This window comes from Miniopterus natalensis, chromosome 3, assembly GCF_054644295.1.
Source record: "Miniopterus natalensis isolate mMinNat1 chromosome 3, mMinNat1.hap1, whole genome shotgun sequence".
In the NCBI taxonomy this organism is placed as follows: domain Eukaryota; kingdom Metazoa; phylum Chordata; class Mammalia; order Chiroptera; family Miniopteridae; genus Miniopterus; species Miniopterus natalensis.
The window spans coordinates 39,193,020-39,218,150 of NC_142083.1; the positions used below are offsets into that span (position 1 = coordinate 39,193,020).

General features: G+C 41.9%; 1 protein-coding gene across 2 annotated transcripts in view; it reads left to right on the forward strand.

The window, feature by feature from the left end:
• PDE8B (phosphodiesterase 8B) overlaps positions 1-25,131 on the forward strand; it is a 169,907-nt gene that overhangs the window by 68,373 nt on the left and 76,403 nt on the right. The window contains exon 2 of one of the 2 annotated variants that reach the window (XM_087815421.1): positions 14,744-14,803. In XM_087815421.1, the coding sequence (XP_087671547.1) occupies positions 14,744-14,803 (60 nt within the window). The remainder of the gene's footprint in view (positions 1-14,743; positions 14,804-25,131) is intronic. The other variant, XM_087815422.1, reaches the window with a different exon arrangement.

Genomic DNA, 25,131 nt, shown 5'->3' on the forward strand with positions numbered 1-25,131 from the left:
TCTAGGTTCTCCCCTATGTTATCTTCTAGGAGTTTTATAGTTTGCATTTTACATGTAAGTCTAGGTGTGGTGTTTGTTTGTTTTTTAACTTTTAAATTGAAGAACCATATATGAACAGAAAAGTTTGAGAATCGTATTATTTCATAAATTATCACAAAGTAAACATATTTGTAACTCTCACTCAGGTTAAGAAATAAACCAGTACCCCAGAAAACTCCTCTCAATCACTATTCCCTCTCTAACTGTTTTGACTTGTGAAACCACACAGTAGTGTTGCCTGTTTTTGAGTTTTATGTAAATGAAACTGTACAGTATGTATTATTTTATATCTGTCTTCTTTTGCTTAACATTACATTTCAGAGACAAATTCATGTTGTCATATGTTGCAGTATTTAATACATTTCCACTGCTGTACAGTATTCCATTGCATTATTATACCAGTAGTTATTTATTTATTCCAATGTTAATGGACATTTGAGATGTTAATGGAGATTTGGGGGGGAGAGAGAGAGAGAGAGAGAGAGAGAAACATCGATGTGAGAGAGATACATCTATCGGTTGCCTTTTGTACTCACCCTGGCTGGGGCTTAAAGCCGCAACCTGGGCATGTGCCCTGACCAGGAATCAAACCCAAAGCCTTTCGGTGCATGGGACAGTGCTCTAACCAACTGAGCTACAACAGCCAGGGCAGAACTCTCTTAACTTTAACTTTGTTCCTCTGTCTCCTGTCTCCACTGTGTCTCAGGAAAATTCAGCAGTCATTTGGATTACTGTCCCACTGGGTGTAATGCATAGTTTTTCTCTGGCTGCTTTTATCTCGATCTTTTAGCAGATCATTTATAATGTGCGTACGTGTAGCATTTTTTATCTCTATCTTGTGATTTGTTGACTTCTTAAATCTGTAAACATATAATATTCAGCAAATTTGGAAATCTCAGCCTGTTTTTTCTCAAATACTATTATCTACCATTCTCTCTTTTTTCTCCAGCTGGGATTCCAATTACCAATATGTTACACCTCTTTCTATTGCCGACAGATCCCTAGGTCTCTCTTTATTTTTTAAAATCTTTTTCTCTCTTCTTCAGATTGGATAGTTTCTATTGATAAACGTTCATGTTTGTTTGTGAATTATCTCCTCTATAATCTCTATTCTGACGGTAATTACTTTCAGTGAGTAATTTATTTCCGATATTGTATTTTTCAGTTCTAAAACTTCCATTTGTCCTTTATATTTTCTGTTTTGGGCTGAGATTTATCCTATTTTCATTTGCTCTGAACATAATGTTTCTTCACCTCATTGAGCATAATAGCGGCTTCAAAATCCTTGTCTGATAAATCCAACATCTGGGTCATCTCAGGGTTGCCATTATTTTTATGTGGAGTGATTTGGGATTGTATCATGGACATTGTGAATATGTTGAGGAGACTGTGGATTCTGTTACAGTTTTCTAAAGGGTGCTTATTTTACTTTATGTTTTTTGTTTTAGTAAGCAATTAACTTAATTAGACTCAAACTCTAAATACAATGTCACGTGAGGCAGATAACTGCTCAGATCCGGTTAAATTTTATCGTCAGCCGGGCGGGCTCCTTCGCCCCTTGGAGTGTGCGCGGTGCCTGGGTGGCTCAAGGTTCAGACAGGTGTTTGGGCAGAGTGTCAGTTTCCCCTGCCCGCTGCTCCCTTTGCTGTCTAGCAACCCCATTGCCCCAGGCTTCATTTTCTGGTCTGAGGCAGACTGATGGCGAGCTGTCTCCCAGCTTGTCGGTGCCATGCTATGACTGTGGCCTGCCCTCAAGGTAAAGCTGAAAGATTGGGGAACCCAGCTCCTTTACCAAGTTCATATTCCCCTCCAAAAACCTGCCTGCTTTTGTTCACTCCTCAGAGCCGTGGGGCTGTCTTTCTTTGTCTAGAGTTTATTCTCGCCGTGTCAGTGAGGGGGTCGGCTGGTGGGGAGTTTACTCTTTCCTACTGGAAGAGCCCCTAGTGTCTTTGTATTAAATGCAGTCAGGAATATATTTACACGGATGCTGTGCTCTTACTGTTTGCTTCTCTTTCCCCCCATTCTACCTTCCGTATTTTTTATTTTGGTTTCTATTAGTTTATTTTATTCCACATCTCCACACTAGTAGCTTGTTAGCTACACACGCTGTTTCATATGCTTTTAGTAATTCATAGAAATTATAATATTAGTCTTATTAGTCTAATGTTAATACCTCTGCTCCTCTCCCAGACAATAGAGGGACCTCAGAATATTTAAATCCCAGTTATTTTCCTACTGATTTTATGTCCTTGTTGTGTATTTTGTCTATTTTTTAAAAGTGAAGAAGACATTACTGTTGTTTTCTACACTCAGTACTCATTTAGACTGACTCAGGTATCTACCTTTCCCGGTGATATTTTTGCTCCATCTGTGAGCTTTTATCTGCTGTCATTTGCTGTCTGAGTAAATGTCTTACTTTAGTCTTTGCTTTAGTGCCAGTCTCCTGGTGACAAATTCTCTCAGGTTTTTTGTGGGGGTTTTTTACCTGGAAGTTTTATTTTATTATTATTTTTGAAATGTATTTTCACTATGTACAGAGTTCCTGGCTGGCAACTAATTTATTTCAGCATTTTGAAGATATCATTTCATAGTGTTCCGCCTCCCATTGTGTCCATTGAGAAGTTACACGTCAGTTTTGCTGTTATTGCTTCTTTAACGCAATGTGTGTTTTTCCTTGGCTATTTTAAAACATGTTTTACTTTGTATTTTGCTTCCGACTAGTCTCCTATGATATGAGTAAGTGTTGTGTTCTTTGTAGTCTCTTCTCCTTAGGGTTTATAGTGAGTGCTTCCCGAATTTGTGGCTTGATTTATTTCTTACTGGAAAATTCTCACCCACTTTCCCTGCAGATACTGTTTCTTCCCCAGTCTCTTTCTCTCGTACTAGAACTATTATTACATGTATGTGACACCTATTCTCTGTGTTCCAGATGTCTCTGACACTTCTTGTATTTTCCATCCTTCTGTCTCCCACCTTAGTCTGGAACTTTTCTTCTGATATATAGTCCAGTTTTCCAGTTCTCTCTTCATGCCTCATATTCTTATAAACTGATCCATGTAGTGACTATTTTTCATTATTGTATTTTTTAGTACAGGCAGACCTCCCACCTGCTTTTCTCTTCCTTCCTTCATCGCTTTCCTTTGCTTCTCTGGATTTTTACATTGTCACTTACATTTCTCTTTGGCTATTAGGTAAGTCCACACTGAAAGACATATGTTCTAGTAGAGTGGCTTCGGACTGCTTAATTAGCCTGTCTTTTTATGTCAGATTCTGCAAAAGGCTTTGGAAAATAAAATGTAGAGGAAAATGACCAAATGAGACATTTGAGGAAATTTTTAAACTCATGATTAGCCTCTTCATTTAAAAATAATTTATAATCTCTTCCAGAATTGCTGGTAAAGGCTCTTAACCTTTGTGGTTTATCTGCCATTCTCTCAAGTACATGGTATATACTTATAGGTTCTTACATTAAATTATAAGCAGAATCATGAATTAGGAATTGAGAATAAAGCTGGTCACAACTCTATTCCAACATCTTCTCTCTGCAAGACCTGAAAATGTGATATTCTGTGATTCTGTTTTTAAAGGGAGAGCATTTTGTTGGTTACCAGGAAGTGACAGTGGGGCACGGTGGAAGAATCACTGGCCTGGTGGCCCAGAGACCTTGATTTTACCCCAGGGTGACATCACACTGTGTGTGACCTTGGGCACACCACATACCCTCTTGGGCCTTATTTGGCAATCTGTAAAATGAAAGGGTTAAATAAGATGACCCCTGGGGAGCCTTCCAATTCCCCAATTCTTAGAAACCATCCTTCACTATGACTTCAATGTCTGGAAGAATATTTTGTAATAATACAAGTGAGGACATAAAGCAGTTCTTCATTTTCTGTGATATTTAGGGGAGAGAGAGAGCAAGGTGAACTGATGCAGAAGTTGACAGTTGTGTTTTCATGTAAGCAAGTCAAACGTTTTGGAGCTACGTTTTGATACAAGCTAAAGAAAGAGCTTATGTGTCATGATCCCTTTTATTAAGTTAGACTACAAATGTAAGGCACCTGTTTAGCTTTTGGCTCACTGTGGGGCTCAGTAAGGATTTTCCAAAAGAATGAATGAGACATCATCATCCTAATACCTATCATTTATCAACTGCCTGCGTGCCAAGCCCTGGAGAAACAGCCATGAATAATACAGACCTGGCATCTGCCCTCCCCAGGATGCCAGTGTTATTACCGCTTAGGCGCACGTGGGGAAAAGGAATTCCAGATTTGCTGTCATATTAAAAACCTTTTATCCAACAGCAACATTGGCAGCTCTAGTTCTTCAGCAGCCTGCATTTTGTGCCAAGGAACAGAGTAATCTACCATTTACCAAGGGTTTTTTCGGCTTTTTAATGATGTATTAAATTAAACACCCACTCACCAAATATCTGTGAGTCTTGGTTGTAGCAGCTGGATTTGGGCTTTGGGTGCTGGGACATATCTTGTCATAGCTGATCATTTACTGGTTCTCTGACTGTGGTTGGATGGAGCTGGCATCTGTCTCCTAGGGTCCTCCTGCCCCTGACAGTTTGTGGTTATGGTGATAAAATTACTACATGATAAATATCATGGTAAGTACATAAACAGAGGGTTGGGGACAGCAATTGAAAGAGTCTCAGACACAATTTAAGGTCTTAACCATTTAAGTTACTGTGCCCCAGGAAGGCACTTGGTGTGTGTTAAGGGATCCATTGTCACGGGGACAGTTTTCCTTTCTCTCGAGGGAGGAAAATATTGGTTCCCTCAGACCTTTGACAGTGTTGGGGGTCATTACTTACAATATTTGGAATTTGATAAGCAAAAGTAGAATCTATCTTTGATTTGCATTTTTGGATTGCCAGAGAAGCTAAGCATTGTTGCATAATTTATACATCTCTTTGTGTGTTTGTTTTATGAATGGCCTGTCCTTGATTGTCCTATTTTTAATTGGGATTTTGACTTTCTTATAATTGCCTTATGAGAGCTTTTTAAAAACTCCGATAAGATGCCAACTCCTTTTCTATCACATATTACAAATACTTTTCACAGTTTTTTATTTATTATACTTTTCATATTTATTTTTATTAATAAAAATCTAGCAATAATTTCCTTCAGTGTATATGTGTTTGATGTTATTTTTAGCAAGGCATTCTAGGCCCTTGAGTGATATATGTGTTCACCTTTTTTTCTTTTCTTTCTTTCAATATTCTCATGCAGCTTTTTCCATTTAAAAATTTTATCTGTAAGTTATTTGGCTATGTTATAATGCATGGAGTTGACTTAATTTTTCCCTGCACTTTAACCAACTGTCCTATCATTATTGAAATTTCTGAATTACCCATTTCTTCCCACTGCCATAAAGTGAAACTTTTACTGTTTACTAAAACCGTGCTTCCAAGGCAGTGTGGTTCTAGCAGAAAGGATCAATAATAGATCATAGAAAGCCTAGGAACTGGAAAGCTGTACAAATTCGTATTTGTTCGTGTACCTATTTATAAGGTGTGTGTGTTCCTGAGCTTTCTTTTGTATTTCACTAATGGCTCTACTAGAACCACACTGCTCTAGTAGCTATATCTTTGAGGTCACGTGTCACATCCGGCAGAGCAAAACCCTCTTACCTCTTCCTTCATAACTTTGTTAGCCAGTTCCTGGCAGTTATTCTACATGAATATGAGACTCAAAGTGTGTATACATTTTTGGGGGACACCCGTATATTCTAGTGTTATAATTGCCCTTAAAAATATATTTTGAGTTATCCTGGCAGAAAGATTAAGTTACATTCAAGGGAAGGAAAATCAGATCGGTATAGCAATGCTTAAAGCAAGAGACTGTAGAGAAGCATGTTAAAGATAATCTAGAAAAGAAAAAGTGAGCCAATTAATCAATATCCAGCCAAACTGACCTTAAAATATAAACACCAGAGACAAGTTGTTTGAACTTTCCAGAAATTAGGGAATTTGTTTTCCATGAACCCAAACTGAGAAATCTTCTGACAAGCTATATAAGGAGAAGCTCTGCCTTAGGACTGGCGTTTGGCTGTGAGACCTTGGGTTGCATTAGCTTCTGTTCAGACTTCTGATTTTCCAGAAATTCCATAAGTGATCTTGGTCCAAAGATAAAAAAGTAACTCTGTTATCCCTCAGTTGGAATGTCAATTCTCCTGTACTCAGGTGTTGGTTTTGACTGTAGTTTGGGTTGTGATTGTTTTCTGTTCCTCTCTCTGGGAAGCTACACACTGTTACATACATAACGTGGGTGGCCTGTTCCCCACCAAAAGGATACATCTTATCAGATCTCTTTCTGATATCAAGGAGAGAAGTCATCAGTTTCCATTGGGATTCTTTCAGTGTTGAGTACAGAAAAGCTTATTCAGCCTTGCAACTTTATGACTTAAAAATAAAAGGCAACTGAGTGGCCCACGTAACTGAAAAGCGCAGAGGTAGAACTGGCACGGCATTGGCCCAGCCTTAATCTGGCAGTTTGGTGGTGTTACAAAGGATTTGATTTCTTTCCACTTTTCCACTCTACTTTCCATGGTGTTGTGTCCATTCTCACATGGTGTCAAGATGTAATGAACAACAAACTGGCTATGTTTCTTTGTGTGTGTGTTGGGGGGGGGTTGAGGAAAAGAGGGGGGAAGGGAAGGATGGGGGGGAGGAGAGGAGGGGCTTTTTTCAGAATTGCTAACAAAATCCTGAGATAAAACTTCAATTAAAACAGCCTAAGTCTCTTGACTACCCCTAACTGGTGACTGTAGCCAGGGAAATGAAATGCTGAGTCATATTCACATAAATTCACATATTTTCTTTAGAACCACATAGATCCCCAAACAGGAGTCAGCGACCTATGGGAAGAGAGGAGGAATGGATATTGGGGAGAATATCAATAAAAGGAGTTTTTTAATGAATGTTTAATTTTATAAAAATGCCATCTTGGCATCTCTTGAAATAATCATGTGTTTCTGTTCTCTTATTGATTATGGTGAGCTATGTAAATAGATTCCTAGTATTAAGTTAGAGGGACAGAACCTACTTAGCTGTGTCCTGTGGATGTAACAGGTTCCAGAAGAATCCACTTGCTTCCCGTCTTTCTTTCCTCCCTCCAGCTCTCTGTAGACTTCTCTGCCTCTCCCCGGCCTCTGAAACTGGTGTCTCCAGAGCTCTGCCATTGGTCTCCTGCTCTGAGTGATGCCGTGGCTGTAACTGCCCCTCCTCCGGGCTGGTGTCGCTCATACATCCCACCGCCTGAGACGTCGGATGCCCTGCGGCCTCTCAGACTCCCCATGTCCAGCACCTAACTCACCATCCCCCGTGAGCCCACTTGACCTCTTGTATTTTTTGACAGCCCCACCCAATCACTCAGACCCAAATCCTTGAATTCCTTTTTTTCCCCTTTCCTTGCCCACAGGTCTCAGTTAATTTTATGACCTACACAGTGTCTGCCTCTGTTTATCTCTTCTTTCTACCCCCCACCGCTGCTCCTCATGCAGGCGCTCATCGCCTCTGGTCTACACCAGGGGCTCAGACTTCGAGAGCATCACAGTCACCTGGAGGGCCAGGCAGAGTACACACTGCCCCGCCCACCCCCGAGTTCCTGATTCAGGTCGGGCTGGCCTGAGATTCTCCAGTTCTAGTGAGTTCCTGGTGCTGCTGCTGCTGGCTGAGGAACCACGTTTTGAGAACCATTGGGCTAGACCACAGCAGCAGCTCCTTTCTGATGTCAGGTTTTTCAGTCTTGACCCCCTTAGTCTATCCACACTTCCACCAGAATGATCCAGCTAAACACGGGAGGGGCCGCAGGCCCCTGGGGAGACCCTCCCCGGGTAAGCCCTGCTGGTCTCAGGGGCAGCTGTGGTGTATGCTAAGCTTCTATAAATGTTGAGGTTTTCACTGAACAGCGCTCCACTTAGGTTTTACATCTTTGGCATGTGAACTGTACGTTTTATGAATAATGGTTTAGAAATCATTGTTTTTGCCCATTAAGTAAAATTCTTTTCAAAAAGGAGGGCACTTGCGTTTTGCAGGTTCCTTCTCATGAGCTATTTTAAGTGGGATTTGTTGAAATGAGAATAGTTTTGAAAGGGAATCAGTTCTTGAGGCCGATTCGTCACCCCTGAGGCCCATGTGATCTGTGGACGTGGCGACTGATGGTTGCAGTTCACCTGTGTGTATGGTCCTGCCATGCTACAGTCAGGAAAGCCAGCCCGGTTGAATTTTTGGTGCAGTCATAGATGTGGCTAAAAGGCCAGAGTTGCTTCAAGGTCACCACGGACCGAGTGTGAGATTTTCCTGGAGCCAAGCAGGGAAGACATTTAGCTATTGGTTCTCTAAGGCAGCTCTAGCTTATCAATGATAAAATTGAGAGCAGAGGCAGCATGGATAATTGAAATCCACAGGAAATCTCAAGTTCATTTTAGCAGATGGTTTCTGTCTCCTTGCCCAACAAATCTATTTACCAGAACTGCTTGCTGACCATGTTGCAGAGTTGACCGATTTTAATATCATCCCTCCCCACTTCCTCCCGTCTCTATTTACTGTTAAGGAGAAGGCATATCGCAGGATGGAGGAGCATCTGAAATGCTCGGGTTTTTTCATAATCTGAACAATTGCCACCTGAATAATAAAAATTAAGCTGTTCTTTACTTGTTCTCTCTTATACAGTGTAATTTTAAATGCTTGAAGTCATCCCACAGTTTCTATCATCAGTAATGCCCCTATAAAAGGAGGTTAGTGGAGGGATGTCACGTTTTGCGGTTGCCTTTAAATTCCCCTGCTTTCCAAGGCAGGCTCTGGGCTTGACCTTTGGAATCTGGGAATGGTGTTGTTTTTACACGCTCTGGGCCCAGTGACCCTGTGGCTGAATTGTGATGTTTATGAAAGCTTCCTGCGTTTATTCTTGCATTGCGTGCATGATGTAAAGCCCTTTGAAATAATCACGATATTGAGGTGTGTTGGTGTTTTTTTCCTCTGAAGAGAATGCTCTCTAAGGCTTCCTCATGCCAGCCTCCTTCAGGTGCTCACCATTTCATGAATTATATTCTGGACCATTTTTTTCTTTCCATTTTAATGCATAGTAGATATTAGACTGAGTTCTTTTCTCATGTCCATAGATGAAATGACTGTGTTGTGTGAATAGTTCTCTCTTCCATTTGACATTTGTGGGGAGGGGATGGCATCTCTGCTAGACTCCACCGGCCCCGTCTCCCGGGTCTGAATCCAGTGGCACCTGCGTGGATTTTTCATCGCCTCTTCAGTGCCGACCAGAGGATGGCCTCTCCTTTCCCAGGGCGTTGTTTCCCAGGCACAGCAGGATATATTGTTCTCTCCTCCACTTGCCCAGTGATGCTCGCTGAGTGTAGTAATATTTGTAAGGAAGAACAGCCTTGTCACCAACAGTGACTGGGGAGTGGAGGAGAGCGCATGGGGGCGCCATTGGAAGACATGGTGCTGGGAAGCCCATCACCATCCACTCTGGTGCACGGGACCACCGAGGGCAGCCTCTCCTGTTGCTGGTAGCTGACTGTGTGGGCTGACAGCCACACACACTGATGTCCCCACCCTCTTCATCTTCCCCATGCTTGTTATTTCTCAGCCAGCTCTTTCACTTCTTATATACAAGTCCTGTTAAAACTTTTACTTTGTACATCATCCTAAGACCTTTCTGGAACAAATTGCGTTATAAGCGAATATATAAATAAGAGCATGGCCTTCCAAGTAAGGCGGTCTGGGCTTAAATCTCAGCTCCAGCCTCTCGGGTGGGTTACTTCTCCTTTGGAAGCTGTTGCTTCTTTAGCTGTGAAGAGGTGGGATAGCTGTGACTTTACGTGAGACCATGTGCATGGGGATTCCTCAGCCCCTCTGCCTCACTGAGGTGCAGAATGGTCACTTATCTTGAGCAAAGTCTCCTGAGTCCCAGCTCAGTTTTCTTAGGATTTCATTTTATCAAGTCTCAGGGAAACAATCTGTATTTTGAGGAATTTTAAATACAGCACCTTATTTTACCAAACACTTAGAAAGAAATGGTATATGTAGAATATTTATGTAGTGGCTACTGCTCAATTAATGTTAACCCAAACATAGAAAATAAGTTTTTCCAATGAAATGAAACACATTTTATATTGATTTTGCATTATTTAAGACATACAGCGAACTAGAAAGTGTAATTTAGTGAACACCTATCTACTCACTACTCACTGCTTAAGAAAATAGATGATGAACAGTAGCTGAAGCCTGGTATTTCCTTCCCTGAATTCATGCCTCTCTCCACCAGCAGGACACTTGCCTCAGCTGGGAATCTATAAGCATTTCTCTGTACAGTTATAATATATTCCTAAACTACATTTGTGTTAATATTCTAAAACTCAGTAGTATTCTAAGGCATGTGTGTATTTTAAACTTTTTTATTTGATGTTTGTGAGATTCGTCTATTTTGAATGGGTAGCTCTAGCTGATTCATTTTTATTGTATAATATTCCATTACATGACTGTTCCTCAATATATTAGTTTTTCTGGTGATGATGTGAATGGATTACAGATTAGACTGTTTCCAATTTTTGGTTATAAATCTTCTCCAAATATTCTCATAAATGCCTCCTTATATACATACCCCAGAGAAACACTCACATAGGAGTTGGATTGTAGGATATGTATTCCTTCATCTTTAAAAGAAACTTCCAAAATGTTCTTCAAAGTGGCTGGACCAGTTTACACACCCACCAACAGTGCACGAGCTCCTGTGGGTCTACCTTCTTGCCCATGCTGGAGAGCATTTGACTTCTTAATTATACCAGTCTGTTGATTTAAAAAATGACTGGTGTGTCATTGTCATTAAAAATTTTTATTTTCCTGATAACTAAAGGTGGAGCATTCCTTCATACTCATTTCTTATCCTGTGAATTTATTTTTCAAATTTTTGCCCAACTTTCATCTTGGTTCTCTTTTTATTGACTTTTTAAAGGTTTTGTTATATGTTCTGGTTACTAATACTTACTGGTTTCTTGTATTTTAGATAGCATTTCTTGGGCTCTTACATATCTTTCTTTTCTTGCCTCTGTGCCTTTGCTTATGTTGTTCCATAAGCCTGAAATTCCCTCTCCCGGCCCTGTCCCTACATCTTCTATTCCTCATGACCTGCTTGTCTGCACAAAGCCTTCCTTGCTCTCCCCACCTTCAAAACCAGAAGTGTTATCTCCTTTTTCTCAGCTTCTGAGGGAAAATGTGTATCAACCAGAATTCTGTATCTTGCTAAACTATCAAACAAAAGTGAGTGATAGATATTTGCTGATCAGCAAAGACTAAATGAGTTTCCCACTCATAGACCCTCTCCAAATGAAAAGATATATTCCCAATTGCACATTCAGGGACCTATGTTACCAGATTGAGATCGGCTAAAGTGAAAATATTTACACCACAGAATTACTAAATGCTACAAAATAGGACTATTTATTTCCCCTAAAGAGCCAGTTAATCTGAATGTGAATTGGTGCCCCTCCTACATGTATATATAGGGTGTCCCCCCAAAATGTGTACACACTTTGAATAATTATTAATTCCAATGGATTAACTCTGAAAAGAAACATCAATTGAGCTGTCAGAAAAAGTGTGTGTACATTTTTTTGGGACACCCTGCATGTTTGTGTGTATGTTACCATGTACACACAAATATTTAACATACTATGAATGTTTGACAGGTAACACCACGCTGTCAGTGAGCAGTCCTTCCCATTGGGCTGCTGGGAAAAGCCATGTGGTCAGAGTGGCTAGGAAGCTCGTCTCTTTTCACACTGCCGTCCCACCCTCCTCTCCTCTCAGGATCTGGGGTTGTGTTACCTGTGACCCCACTGCCTTCGTGCTTCTGTGTCCTTGGCAAATTGGTCACTTCCTGGAATCAGAGCTAATATACTAATTGAGGATGTGTGCATCTGCAGTTGCTCAAAGTTCACTCTTTGAAGTAGCGAATCTTGGCCTGGCTACACAGCCATCAGTAAATGGTCTCCTGTTTCTCTTCATAATTGGCTCTTACAAATGGGTGAAATGCAGGCAATAAGACGCCTGGGTCAGGAACAGGCCTCTGCCAACTGCTGTCTGTGAATATACCTGCTGCAGATTTTCCTCTGCCGGTCACTGCCTGGCCAGTCCTCAGAGCCAGTGAAGAGAGGCTCCGGGTTCTGTGGGAGAGTTGTCCCCCCTTGTGCACAGAAGCCAAGGTCAGATGACTGGGAGCAAGGACTAAGAAGGACAAGGAAAACCGAGAGACAGGAAGCAAAGTGTTGGCCAGGACTAGAGAAACTGGTAAACGAAGGCCCCACGCTGGCAGTGGAGGCATGAGTGGGGCTGGAGGAAGGTAGAGATGGGAGAGGCAAAGGTCTTAGAGAGGGTCCACCAGCCTTGTGGTCCCTCTGCTGGGCTCTGCCTCAGGTGGTAGCTTCCTGCTGAGCTGGGGTCAGGCAGAGATTAAATTTCTGGCTGTGGAGAAAGTAGGTCATTCTGTCTTTGGTCAGGAAAACAGTATCTTCTAGACTGAACGTTGCTTTTCAAACTCCATGTTGTCTCTCAGTGTCATTGCCTGTCTCCCACTAAGGTCACCTGGGGAGAGTGCCTAGCACAATGCTTGGGACAGAAAGGGGCTGAGGGAGAGTTCACACAGTCATGAGGTGTTTAAAATGGCCCATGTAACTATTCTTGCACATACTGGATTCTTACAAAGTATGCAGGAATGCATTGGTTAGGTGTGAATGATGATTACTTTTTGGACAGTCTGTGCCCTTCTAGCAGGGGATCTTTCTCCCGGTCTCAGCCTTCCAAAGAGACTCACTTTTTCCTCTGTTCCATTAAAGCTTTTATTGATTTCTTATTTTGTTTGTTTATTTTGTACCCCTGGATGGCCCCGTTGGGAGCCACTTCTGCTGGAGACACATTAACAGGTGGTCTTGTTGGAGGAGGCTTCTGTGTTGGGGATTCCCAAGGCAGATCACAGGGACAGTGAAAGGATATCCCGAATTATCAATCAAATCTGCCTACTCCACCAGATTGGCTTCACTTCTTAATCGTTAACTTTTCAGTTTAATAAAATGCTGGCAGTTGCAGTGCTTTCAAAGGCGAGTGTCTGCTTCCGAAGATAAAAACTGCTTTTAGGGTGGAGCTGGGTGGGGTCCAGAGTCCCAGTCATGCAGGATGCCTGGTGACAGTCCTCTCCAGTGGAATTATAATTGGGGATTGTCCAGGTACACTGGGTGCTGGTGTCAGCACAGACACCTTGCAGGACATTGCTTTGCTTAGAGAAAACTAACATGAGTGATGCACTCAACTTGAGTGCATCACTTTTACCTGGAGACAGCAGTGAAACACTGAAGGGACTGGTCACTGGGCCAAGGGCTTAGGGACTTGAGGCTCCTAGCTGGTTTTAGTTGCACCAGGCCTGCTGAAAGGACCCCACTGTCTGGAGGCTACCTCACCAGGCAGAGCAGGAGAGCGGAGCTTTGCCCTCCTGAGAACCCATCACAGAGACCAGGAGCCTTGGATGAGTTTTCTGCTGAGAGGCTAAGGTGCCCCCAGTATCATTTCGTCCCAGATGATGCTGGGGTGTGGTGGGGGGATCACCTTACAGAGGAAAAGAATGAAAAGAATCTCAGCAACTTGTGATGTTTTGTAAAAAATTCACGCCATCAAGAGTTAAACTTGGGGAAAGGGGAAGAAAGGAGAAAAGTAAAATGTTTAGTCTTCAAAAGTATAAAGAAAGTGCTGGTTTTCCAGTTTGTGTTTTATCTCATAAAGCCCCTAGGGCCCTTGCGTCACTGCGGGGTCGGCGGTCCTATGAATTGCTGAAGGTGTCCGGTAGGACTGACAGGGGCCAACACAATGTGTCGAGTGCAGGGTAAACTTCCAAGTAGTGGCAAGATGACTGCAGCCTCTTAGAGAAAAACAAAATTGGATCCATGGAGGCAAGGCCAAGACCTTCAATTCAATTGTCTAAAGAGAAGTCATTTTTGGAAACCCAAGTACAGTGATTAGAAATGCACACACTGGTTTGTGCTTGCAGCCAAAGGCAGGCAGATGACGCTGGCCAGTGAACAGCTTGGCTCGTTCCTGGAGCCAGGGGCACTGTGGTCATGGCGTGGTGTTTCTCTAGGGAAATACAGTTGACATGAATAATCTATTCATGGTGAGCATGGGTAAGAGTAAGCTTTTATTCTTTATACTAAAACATGAAGATAAGACAAGTAAGACCTAAATATAGGAATGCCTCTTAGGCCATAGAAATGCTTTAGCTTCCACACTTGAGAGAAATTTTCAGTCTTTTGAACTTTCAAAATCTCAACCTAGCATGGTGCCCAACACATAGTTGGTGCTCTGTAAGCAGTTATTGAATTGAATTGTTTCCTCCCATAAATCAGTACATGCTTGTTGTAAAACTCTGTGCACTTAAAGTAAAAATAACCCGAAATCCAACTACTTAGCATTTGGGGATCTAACCTCCCAGACATGTTTAGTGCATATAAGGTATGTATGCTTTTTCAAACCAGGATTGTGTGGACATGGTGTTTTGTAAACTGTCTCTGCGTCAGTAAGTTGGGTCCTTCTATTTCGCGTCTGCAAAGTGGCATATGTAACATCCTGTGTAAGGAAGAGTTTGTCATTCCTTTTAGTTTCAGATGTGAGACATCTCATGTGCTCTCCTTTATTTAGCAGGTTTCTTCTGCGGAGGTGCGCATTGGGCCCATGAGACTGACACAGGATCCTGTCCAGGTACGTCTCCATTACCCAGCAGGGGCTTTGTTCCTGGAGCACATGGTGACATGAGCAGCGTCTGAGCAACCCTTCTGGTACTATGGTAGACAGACATCCTGCCCCTACATACATACCTGTACATAGCACATAGTGTGTATATATGGGTCTTGCTTCCTTTTATTAATGTCATACCTGAGGAATCCAGTTGTTTTCTTGCAGACTTAAGCATGGCCCCATCTTGAGTATAAATAGAATTGCATGATGGGCTGTGAAGACAACCCTTCCACCAAAAACTAGTCCACTCCCACCCTGCCGCAGCCAGAAAGGGAAGAGGCGAGAGTGGGAAAGGGCGGGGCTTTGCCCTGAGCCACAGGTGTGTGTGAATGCTCCCTCTACCTTCCCCCCCCCATTGCTTTTCAGAGAGAGTGGAACGGAGAGAGAGAGAGAGAGAGAGAGAGAGAGAGAGAGAGGAAACATTGATGTGGGAGAAACACATCAACTGGTTGCCTCCCCAATGCACCCTGACTGGGGCCAGGGATCAAGCCTGCAACCAAGGCACGTGCCCTTGGCCGAAATTGGACCCCGGACCCTTCAGACCGTGGGTGACTCTCTAACCACTGAGTAAACTGGCTGGGGCCCTCCCTCTACCTTTAACCAGCTGGGGGGCCTCTCATGTATTGCTCCACTTCTCTACCCAGTGCCCTGTGTGGAACATGGAGCTGATAATGCCTCTCCCATAGGGAATTATGAGTTAAATGGAATAGCATTGAGTGCCTAGAAGACTGCCTGGCCTGGAAGGTGCTCAATAAATGATAATTGTTGTTGTTGGCGGGGAAGAGAAAATGACAAAAGGCTCCTCCCCTTTGTTTTCCCGTGTGACTTGAGCCAAGCGGCCTTCTGGGCTCTAACACTGAGGGAACAGCAACTGTGTCCTCCCTCCAGCCCCCTCGGCCCCTTTGGGGAAACGTGTGAAAGGGTCTGTACCCTTTTTGATAACTGTCGAATTCCCCTCTGCATACCCGTCATCCCGGTGGGCCTGCATAAGGGAGCCTCCTCCTCATGGAAACGGCAGCTTGCTAGCACCTGGAAGCTTGTCCTGCACTTGGGACAAGTGAAGATGCAGCAGAGATGTAAACAAGTCAACCAGCATGTGGATGAAAGGGAAGAGCCAACCAAGGAAATGTACTGTTTGATTTATGAGCAAATGGAAAAGAAAATAATGTTTTACCATTGCTTGGAAAAGGAAATGCAAATCTTGGGAAAGGCAAAAAAAAACAGAAAAGGAAGAGATTTAAGCTTGGGAAAATTTGATGAAAACAAAATTAGGAGCAGAGAGAGAGAGAGAGAAATTTACTAAAATAAACACAAGCCACAACTATCTGTATAGGATACAAACAAGTGGAAAATTCCAGTAATCGTTCTGGGCGCACGTACTTTGTAGTCCTTTTCGAATAAAGGCAATGACAAAGGATCTAATAACAGTATTTATTCCCAAAGCAACTTCCAGAATATTTATTGGGATTAGTATAGTTTTTTAGACCTGTTAGTTTAATTTACTTTCATTTTTGCCCTGTGCTTACTGGCAATGCATGCTCATGATAAGGAAATCTCATTCTTTTAAAAATGTAATTTGTCAAATTGTAAAGTATTTCAAACATTCATAAAGGTACAAATATACACCCATGCCCACTTTTATCAAATATTAACAGTATACCCTATTCTTCTGAGTTTTTTTCAGAAACAAAGGTCTGCAGATACTGTTTAAGCCCTTATTTACCCCTTTGCCTCCCTAAGAGTAACCTCTCTGTGGAGGCTGATTATGACAGGTACTTGTATATTTATTCTGCACATGTATTCATACATTCATAATACTTTGTTTTGAATATTTTTAAGCTTTATTTGAAAGGTAACAGGTTGTAGGCATTTTTCTTTTACATTGTTTGACGTCATATATAAGACTCTATTGCCTAATAAAGTCACCAGTTTACTCCTTTGTTGTTGTTTTTTTCCTAAGAGTTTTCTAGTTTTAGCTCTATGGTCTGTTTGGAGTTAGTTTTTGCATTTGGTGTGAGGTAGGGCTTTCTTCTTTTGCATGTGGATATCTAGTTGTCCCAGCAGCTTTGATTTGAAAATATTCTTTGAATTGTCTATTGAATTGTCTTGGCACCTTTGTCAAAATTCAACTGACCAAAATTATGAGGGTTCATTTCTGGATTCTCAATTCTGTTCCATCGACGTTTGTCGTGTATGCCAGTACCACACTGTCTTTATTACTCTAGTTTTGAAATGTGAGTTCCCCAACTCTCTCCGTATTTTTCAAGATTGTTTTGGCTTTGTTCTTTGCATCTTCATATGAATTTAGGACCAGTTTGTTAATTTGGGGGTGCAGGGGACCAGTGTGAATTTTGATAGTGATTGCTGTAAATCTATACATCAATTTTGGGATTATTACTACGTTAACAGTTTCGTCTTTTTTTTTTTTTGCTAATCCTCACTTGAGGATACTTTTTCCATTGATTTTCAGAGAGAGTGGGAAGGGGGGGGAGGGGGGAGAGAGAGAGAAACATTGATGTGCATCGGCTGGTTGCCTCCTAAATGCACCCTGACCAAGGGTGGGGACTGAACCTGCAACCCAGGTATTCGCCCTTGACCAGGAATTGAACCCATGACCCTTCGTGGGCAGGCTGACGCTCTAACCACTGAGCCACACCGACCAGGGCAATACTTTTGTCTTTCAGTCCATTAACATAGATGTCTTTCTATTTATTTAGATTTTCTTTAACTTCTTTCAACAATGTTTTATAGTTTCCAGTGTATATCTTTCATATTTTTGTTAAATTTATTCCTGAAATATTTTATTCTTTTTGATGCTGTGGCAAATGGAATTGTTTTCTTAATTTCATTTGGGGGGGGGGGGTGTTCATTGCTAATGTATAGAAGTACATTCTTTTTTCTGTATATTGATCTTGTATTCTGCAACCTTGCTGAACTCTTATTTGCTCTTACAGTTTTTTGTAGATTCCTTAGGATTTTCTATGTACAAAATTATGTTATTTTTTTCTTTTCTAATCTGAATGCCTCTTTTTTTGGTTCTCTAATTATCTTGCTAAAACCTCCAAAATAATAGTGTGCTTACTTCTATAAGATAATGTACTTCCAGATCTTTTTTCAAAGTGATTGTACCATTTTACACTCCCACAAGCAATACGAGAGTTCTGGTTACTCAAGTTCTTGGTTGTATTTGATGTTTCAGTCTCTTAGTTGTAGCTAATCTAGTGCATGAGTAATAATATTCTCTTATGGTTAAATTTGCATTTCTTCATGACTAATAAGGCTGAACACTTTTTTATTTGGTTACTAGCCATTTATTTATCTTCTTTTGTAAATGTTTGGTTATGTCTTCTGTCTATTTTTAATTGGGTTGACTTTTATAAAGTAATTGAGTTGTAGGAGTTCTTTATATATTCTTATTATAAGTCTGATTTTGAGAATATTTCTTCCAATCTGTGGCTCTTCTGTTCATTTTCCATAAGTCTGGCTTTTGAGCAAAATTCTTAATTTCGATATAGTCTAATTCATCACTTCTTCCTGTGTTTGAAGAATCTTTACCTACTCCCAGGTTGAGAAGATAATTTTTCTTCTAGAAATGTTTTAACTTTTAATTTTAGATCTATTCTCTACCTCAAGTTCATTTTTGTGTATGGTGTGATATAGAGGTCAAGGCTCATTTCTTTTCCCATATTGATGTCCAGTATTCCAGTTCCATTTGTTGAAAAGACTGTACCTTCCTTCCTCCATTAAATTGCTTTGATGCCTTTGTTACTGATTTTTTTTTTTTTAATCCTCACCTAAGGATATGTTTTTATTGATTTTAGAGAGAGAGGGAAAGGGGAGAGGGGAGAGGGAGAAACATTGATGTGAGAGAGGAACATCCATCTGTTGCCTCCCTTATGCACCCCGACTGGGGATCAATTGATGTGAGAGAGGAACATCCATCAGTTGCCTCCCTTGTGCACCCCGACTGGGGATCAAACCCACAACCTGTGTATGTGCCCCGACTGGGGATTGAACCTGCGACCTTTCGGTGTACGGGACAACACTCCAACCAACTGAACCACACCAGCCAGAGCTATTATTGATGCTTTAATATTTGTTGCAAGTTGTTTGGTGGCTAATCATGAAGATAGTTTTGAAATTAATATTCCACCAAAAGCTTTTTAAAAAGGTGTACCTTTATATGTTGAATACAGGGTTCTATATTCATTCATTAATTCAACTTTATTAATTATCCTATTCAAAACATCTTTATCTTAATTTTTGACTGTGTGATCTATTAGTGTCTATGGCAGGACCAAGCCAGTATCATCAACATCTGTTAATATTTGCTGACCTTTTGAGTCTGTAGTGTTAATGTGCATTCTTGATTATGTATGTTTTTTTTTTTTTTACTTTTTTCTTGTTTCTGCTTTTTGTCACATTGAGCTTTCAGAATTACCTTTTATTTTCTCTGTTTTAGAAACTATAGATTGTGCTTCTGTTTATCTAGTGGTTGCCCTTATTTTTTAATATGCACGCTTAGCAATCAGATTTTATAACAAAACCTCAAGTGTGCTGTATTTCTGTCATCTCAAACATGATCTGGTCCTCAGCAGGATTTAAATTTCCCTTAACAGCCCCACTCCACATTACTGACAAACAATTGTCTATAATTTTGGATTTATTAGATATATTAAAACATACAAAATATTTTTAGTTTGTACTCATAAGCTATGAAATATAATAATAAAGCAAATACCATGAACCCATCACCCAGTGCGAGAGCTTGAATGTTTTGAATGCTACTGTGTCCCCTGCCTGGTTCCCGGCACATGAATTTGGCCACAAATGACAGCAGATGGAAGTGGTCAAGAGCCCTTCTCTGAGTGAGGATAGGAATCATTGAGATTCTTCTTAAAAAGATAAGAGGCTTAGAGCTAAGGATGCCTTTACTGCTTGGCCTCATTCAGATGTAGAGTTTCACTCATTAATCTAATCAACAAAAATCTATCAAGTACCTACATGTTAGAGGCTCCATGCTCCCTAACCGCATGGAGGGGTCTGGTCAGTCGGTTTCGTGGCACTCTAATTTTAGGAGCAATGCTATCTAGTTAACTTGTTTGTGTTCCTACTATTGACAGTACAACTGTCTTAAAAAAGAATCCTACTATGTCCTAGAGCCTTCATTTTTTGTTTTTGCTTTGTCAGAGAAAAATACCTACTCTGTTACTCACTGGTATGCCGGAAATGTTAATTAGCTACACCAACCAGAGCCCTCAGGACTTGGGAGGAACTTGCTTGATAAGAACATTGCTCCCCCGTGAGGACATGCAACTGGGGCTCCACACACCCCACAAGAGACGGCAGGAGCACTATTAGGAGTGGGCCAGGTGGAAGTGTTAGGAGAAGCGCAGTCAGGGCTGTAGAAGATGTCTCTCCTGGTGAGTGGCTGTGACTCACAGCACAAGTCATATTTTCCAGCACTGGCAAGAAGATAAAAAGCAGGGGAAATATTATGAGGCACTAGATTCACATCAACATGTTAACATCTGAAAATCAAGTGGCCTTTTCTTCACTGATGCCCTAGGCACAGTTCCTCCCCCAGTGCATAGAGTTGATGTGTTTCTGCTTAGAGTGCTGTGCCCCTCCCCTTACCCTGGGCTTTCCGACTATGCATGGGAACGGATCCTCACAGCTGTGACCTAAGCTTTTTCCTAACAAACCAGCACACCAGCACTTCCCTTTAAAACTTATTGTTCCATATGTATGGACATGGGTTTTTCTGGAGCTGTTATATATTGGAGATTTTAGATGTTGGAGATCATGTGGCCTCATGGGGGACTGTTCTTTGCACATTAAGTGAAACGACTGAGTGCTGGAGAAGCTCAGACCCAGTAACTTGCTATGGCCAGCATTTCCCCTCCTGTCTGTTCTCACAGCTGCTACCAAATTGTGTCCTCTACTTAACCCAGCCAGTTTGGTAGAGCCACAAAGTTGGTGGGAATTTGGGTCCTATATTTTAGGGAGTAAAAATAAAACTGTCAGAGAGGAGATTATTTAACATAATGATTACACAGGCCTTGGGGTCAGGCTGACCTCTGTTCAAATCTTTCTGGCTATGTGGCTGTTGGCTATGGGCAAATCTCTTAACCATTTTCAAGCCTTTGCTTCCGTATCTGTAAAATGGAGATAATGCCTACTTTCAAAGAACTTGTAAAAGGGTCATGGCACGAGATATTTAAAGCACTTTCAGTATAATGGCTGGCCCTTAGAAAATTCTCATCAAACATGAGCTGTTACTAGCATCACTTTCCTAGGGACACTTAAGGAAAGCTTCCAAGCCATTTCTTTTCCCAAATAAATTGACCCTAAGCTTCTTTGATCAAATTGGCCACTTCTTTAGTATTATTTAGATACAAATTACATGATTTATACATGTGGTCTATTCTAAAAGCTCCCTGTTACCCAGTTTTGCTTAAGCCCAACCAGGTATTCTGAAAACTGAATGTTCAGTAGTTGACGTTTGTAATCCATTTGGAGACATGTAGACATGCCCTTATTTAGAGATCACTGATAATGATGAACACTTATATTGTCAAGTTTAGGTTAAGAGAAAGTTTTGTCTTCATCTTTTTCATAATTAGCTTTCACCAGGAAAGATTATTCTAACTTCGCTATCAAAGATAGATTACTGCTCTCCTCAAAAAGATATTTTTCAGCACTTCTTTGATTAAACTTGTCAAAGGAATGGTACAAGGATTTCTAGCAAAGCAAGAGAACGTCAGGGGGCACCATGGAAAGATGGCTGAGGAGGAGCTGGGACACGAAGGTCCAGCTTTGCCACTGCTTTGCTTTGGGAAATTACTGTCCTCATCTGTTGAATTGGGGTTGATGGAGCACCCCCAGAGTCCCTCCCTGCTCAGAACTCCTGAGAGTCATAGCCCTGTTCCTGTCATTGCCACTGGGAGTCACCTGCAATCTGCAGCCTCTCACACCAGCCCCCTGCACTTTGTGCTCCTGGCCTTGCCCTTACTTTATCGTTCTAGCTTGTGTTGGAAGATAAGCCAAACCTTCGGTGGTTTCAAGAGGGTTTATGTAGAGTTCTCCCTGGAGATAGAGGAAGGCTCTGCATGGCAGTTTGAGGTAGTGGCAGTCAGATTTGAAAAGGAGTACAGGTAACACTCGATTTGCACAGCTCCAACGTGCACAGATTTCAGAGTAGTTAAATAATACCAGACCCCCAATAACATGTTTCAGATTTAGGACATCAGTGTTTTAACTGTGAATAATTGCATAAAGTAGGGGCTTTGCTGCTAGCTCTTCAGTCCACAAACCGCTACGTAAATAACAGATGTGCAGCGTGATCAGTGACCAATCACATCACTTTTTTCAGCATCTCTGTGATGGGTCTCTGCCTAGCTGCTGCTCAGTTCAAGCACAGACTGAAAATGTGTTGTCACCGCGTCTCTCCGTGACCATACCCATGACATGGCCCAAAAACAGATCGCTGAAAGAAGGAACTAGCCAACAAAGATGAAAGTGCAGCAAAGAAATGAAAAGTGATCATGCAGAAGTGAAGTCTGAATTGAGTGTAAATGGGGTTAGAGGAGAAAACAGCCCACCGTGGGCAAGGGGACGGTGCTGCCTTCGAGAGGCTCTGGATAGGTCGCCAGAGGAAGTCAGTGCAAGTTTATTGAAATAAAGAAAGTGGTTGTGGCCAAATGGATGAAATGTCACAGCGGAAGTGGTGCCAGCAAAAAACTGCACATTCACTAAAGGAACTGTGGGGATATCTTATGACATTGGAAGTACAGAAGATGAACTGTTGGAAGCTGATCCAACCTTTGGAGTTTATAATTCACTAGGGCATAGAAAAGATTTTCATTTTGCTTAGGAGCTGGATTATTGCAAGTCATCTTTCTGAATTTTTTATTCAAGGAAAGAATTTTAAACACTACCCAAAGAAATTCTCTAGTGGGTGCTTTTATAATATAAATACTCCTGTTTTAAAATGTAGGTTTTGTTATTGTTCAGGTAGGATGAGGCCAACAGATCAACAGATGTCATTGAAAAGCTAGTTGCCAGGAGGAGGGGACACGCCACAGCAAGCAGGACCCCGGGGGAAGAGCAGCGTTGGTCAGGAGGCAGAGAGAGCCCGGGGAGAATGTGGGCAGGAGCCTTCATTGTGGTTTCTGTGGGAGGAATGGGTGAGGCAGGGTAGGCAGGTTTGGCTAGTTTGAGCGATTTCAGGGCGGTCCGGGGCCTAGGGGTAGTCCCTACTTGCCTGGTACCTGGCCCTGGAATGAGAGGGCAGGTGGACAGTGGTCCAGAATGTTAGAGCGGGATAAAAGAGATGGGGGGGGTGGTATGGGCTCTGGGTTGGTCTGCACATGAAAAGTGGAATCCTAGCCGAGTCGCTGGCTGTCTCTCCAGGGTCAGCCAGGCTCTAGACATCAAAGCATCAGAAATACAGAAAACAGCAAGGCGTGATAAATACAACTCCCCACTTTCAAGCAGTCTTGTAAGTTTCCATGTGAAATCCAGTTTAAGTTCCTAAAATGACCCATAAGGCCTTAGCATGATCCAGCCCTCTGCTGTGAACTTGACTCTTTCCCAGCCTCTCACCCACCCCTCTGTCGTGCTGGGTTCCTCGCAGTTCCCTGAACACAGCAGGCGTGTGTCCCACTGCAGGGGCCCATGGGACTGTTCCCTCAGCTTGGAATGCTTCCCTCAGCTATCAACTTGGCTCACTTTCTGTCTCCTTCAGGCATTTCTCTGTCACTTTCTCCGTGAAACCTACTCTAACCACCGCTGACCGCCAGCAGTAAGCCACCCCTGACCCCTCACCCTGCCCCACAGTTTTTACATAGCACATCACTTTCAACACTCATATCATTTGCTTATTTATTATGCCTGTTTATTGTTTGTCCCTCCACCACTACACTACAAGGGGTTTTTATCTCCTTCATGGCGTACTCTAAGCAATTAAAAACAGTGTCTGGCACAGAGTAGGTACTTGGGAAATATTTGTGGAATAATGACATTATTCTTCTGAAAGTGGAACTCTCCAGTCTTTTAAGGACATGTAAGACATGTGAGGTTAATGTCTGCAACGATGTCCAACATGGGAATACAGTTGTGTTCTTACTGTTTTCGTCAAATACTGAGGCTTAGTGGTCTAAAGGAAACACGGTGCTGAGATTCTTGTTTAGCAGCCTATAATTCAGCCAGACCGATGAGAGACAAGAAGTTCCGTCACCTTTTCTGAATTCTGGTCTCTGCATATCGAGTTTCTCATGCTAATAGCACAGCTACACAAGTAAAGGGCTATTGGCTTTTTGCACAGAGCAATTTATTCTACCTGATTTTGTTCATTGTGGCTCCCTTGTTAATTTCGCTTGAAGGGTTTCTTTTCACTATCAAAACCCACAAAGCTGTGCCCTTCACTTCTCTTGGAAGATTCACCTCCCATTCTTTCCTAGAAGTAGCTCTGTGGCCAAAGGTTTTCAGGAACACCCTGGACCAAGGAGTGACTGACCCTTGCCCAGAGAGTCCTGAATAAGTGTGGCTGCCTCAGGTGTTACTGGCGTGTGAGTTCGAGCCACATGTTAAGAAGAAAATGTCACAGTCAGGCCAAAACGTATTATTTTTCTGGAACATGGCTTTGAGAAGGCAGGAAGTGATTCAAGCAGTGTAAAAGGTGACATTGTTGATGCAGTCAGATGTTTAATGCTGTTAAGAAATTATTGAAGAGATTTCGGTATGAAATGGTATTGTGGTTTTTCGTTTATTTTTGTTTGTTTTTGAAGAGTCCTTATCTTTAACAGTTGCAAATGGAGGAGAAGATACGATGTGCGAGATTTGCAAGAGTGATGTAAGAGTTGGGAAGGTGGGTAAGGATAGAGATGAAACCAGATTGGCTAGGAGTTGTTATTGCTGAAGCTGGGCGATGGGTACGTGAGGTTTGTTATACTGTTGTTTCTATTTTTTATATATTGCCAATTTTCAATTAACTAAACATTTGTAAGATGTAGTTGTAATGGTTGGACAGTTTTTCTTGTTTCTGATTTTAAATGAGACTTTTGATATTTCATCATGAAGAATGATATTGGTTATTAGCTTAAAGGCTTTTCATGTTAAGAAACTACCCTTCTGCCCAGCCTGCATGGCTCAGCAGTTGAGCATCGGCCTAGGGTCCAAGTGATCAGGGTTCGATTCCCGGTCAGGGCACATACCCCGGCTGAGGGCTTGATCTCCAGTTGGGGCCGTGCAGGAGGCAGCCGATCAATGACTCTCTCATCATTGATGTT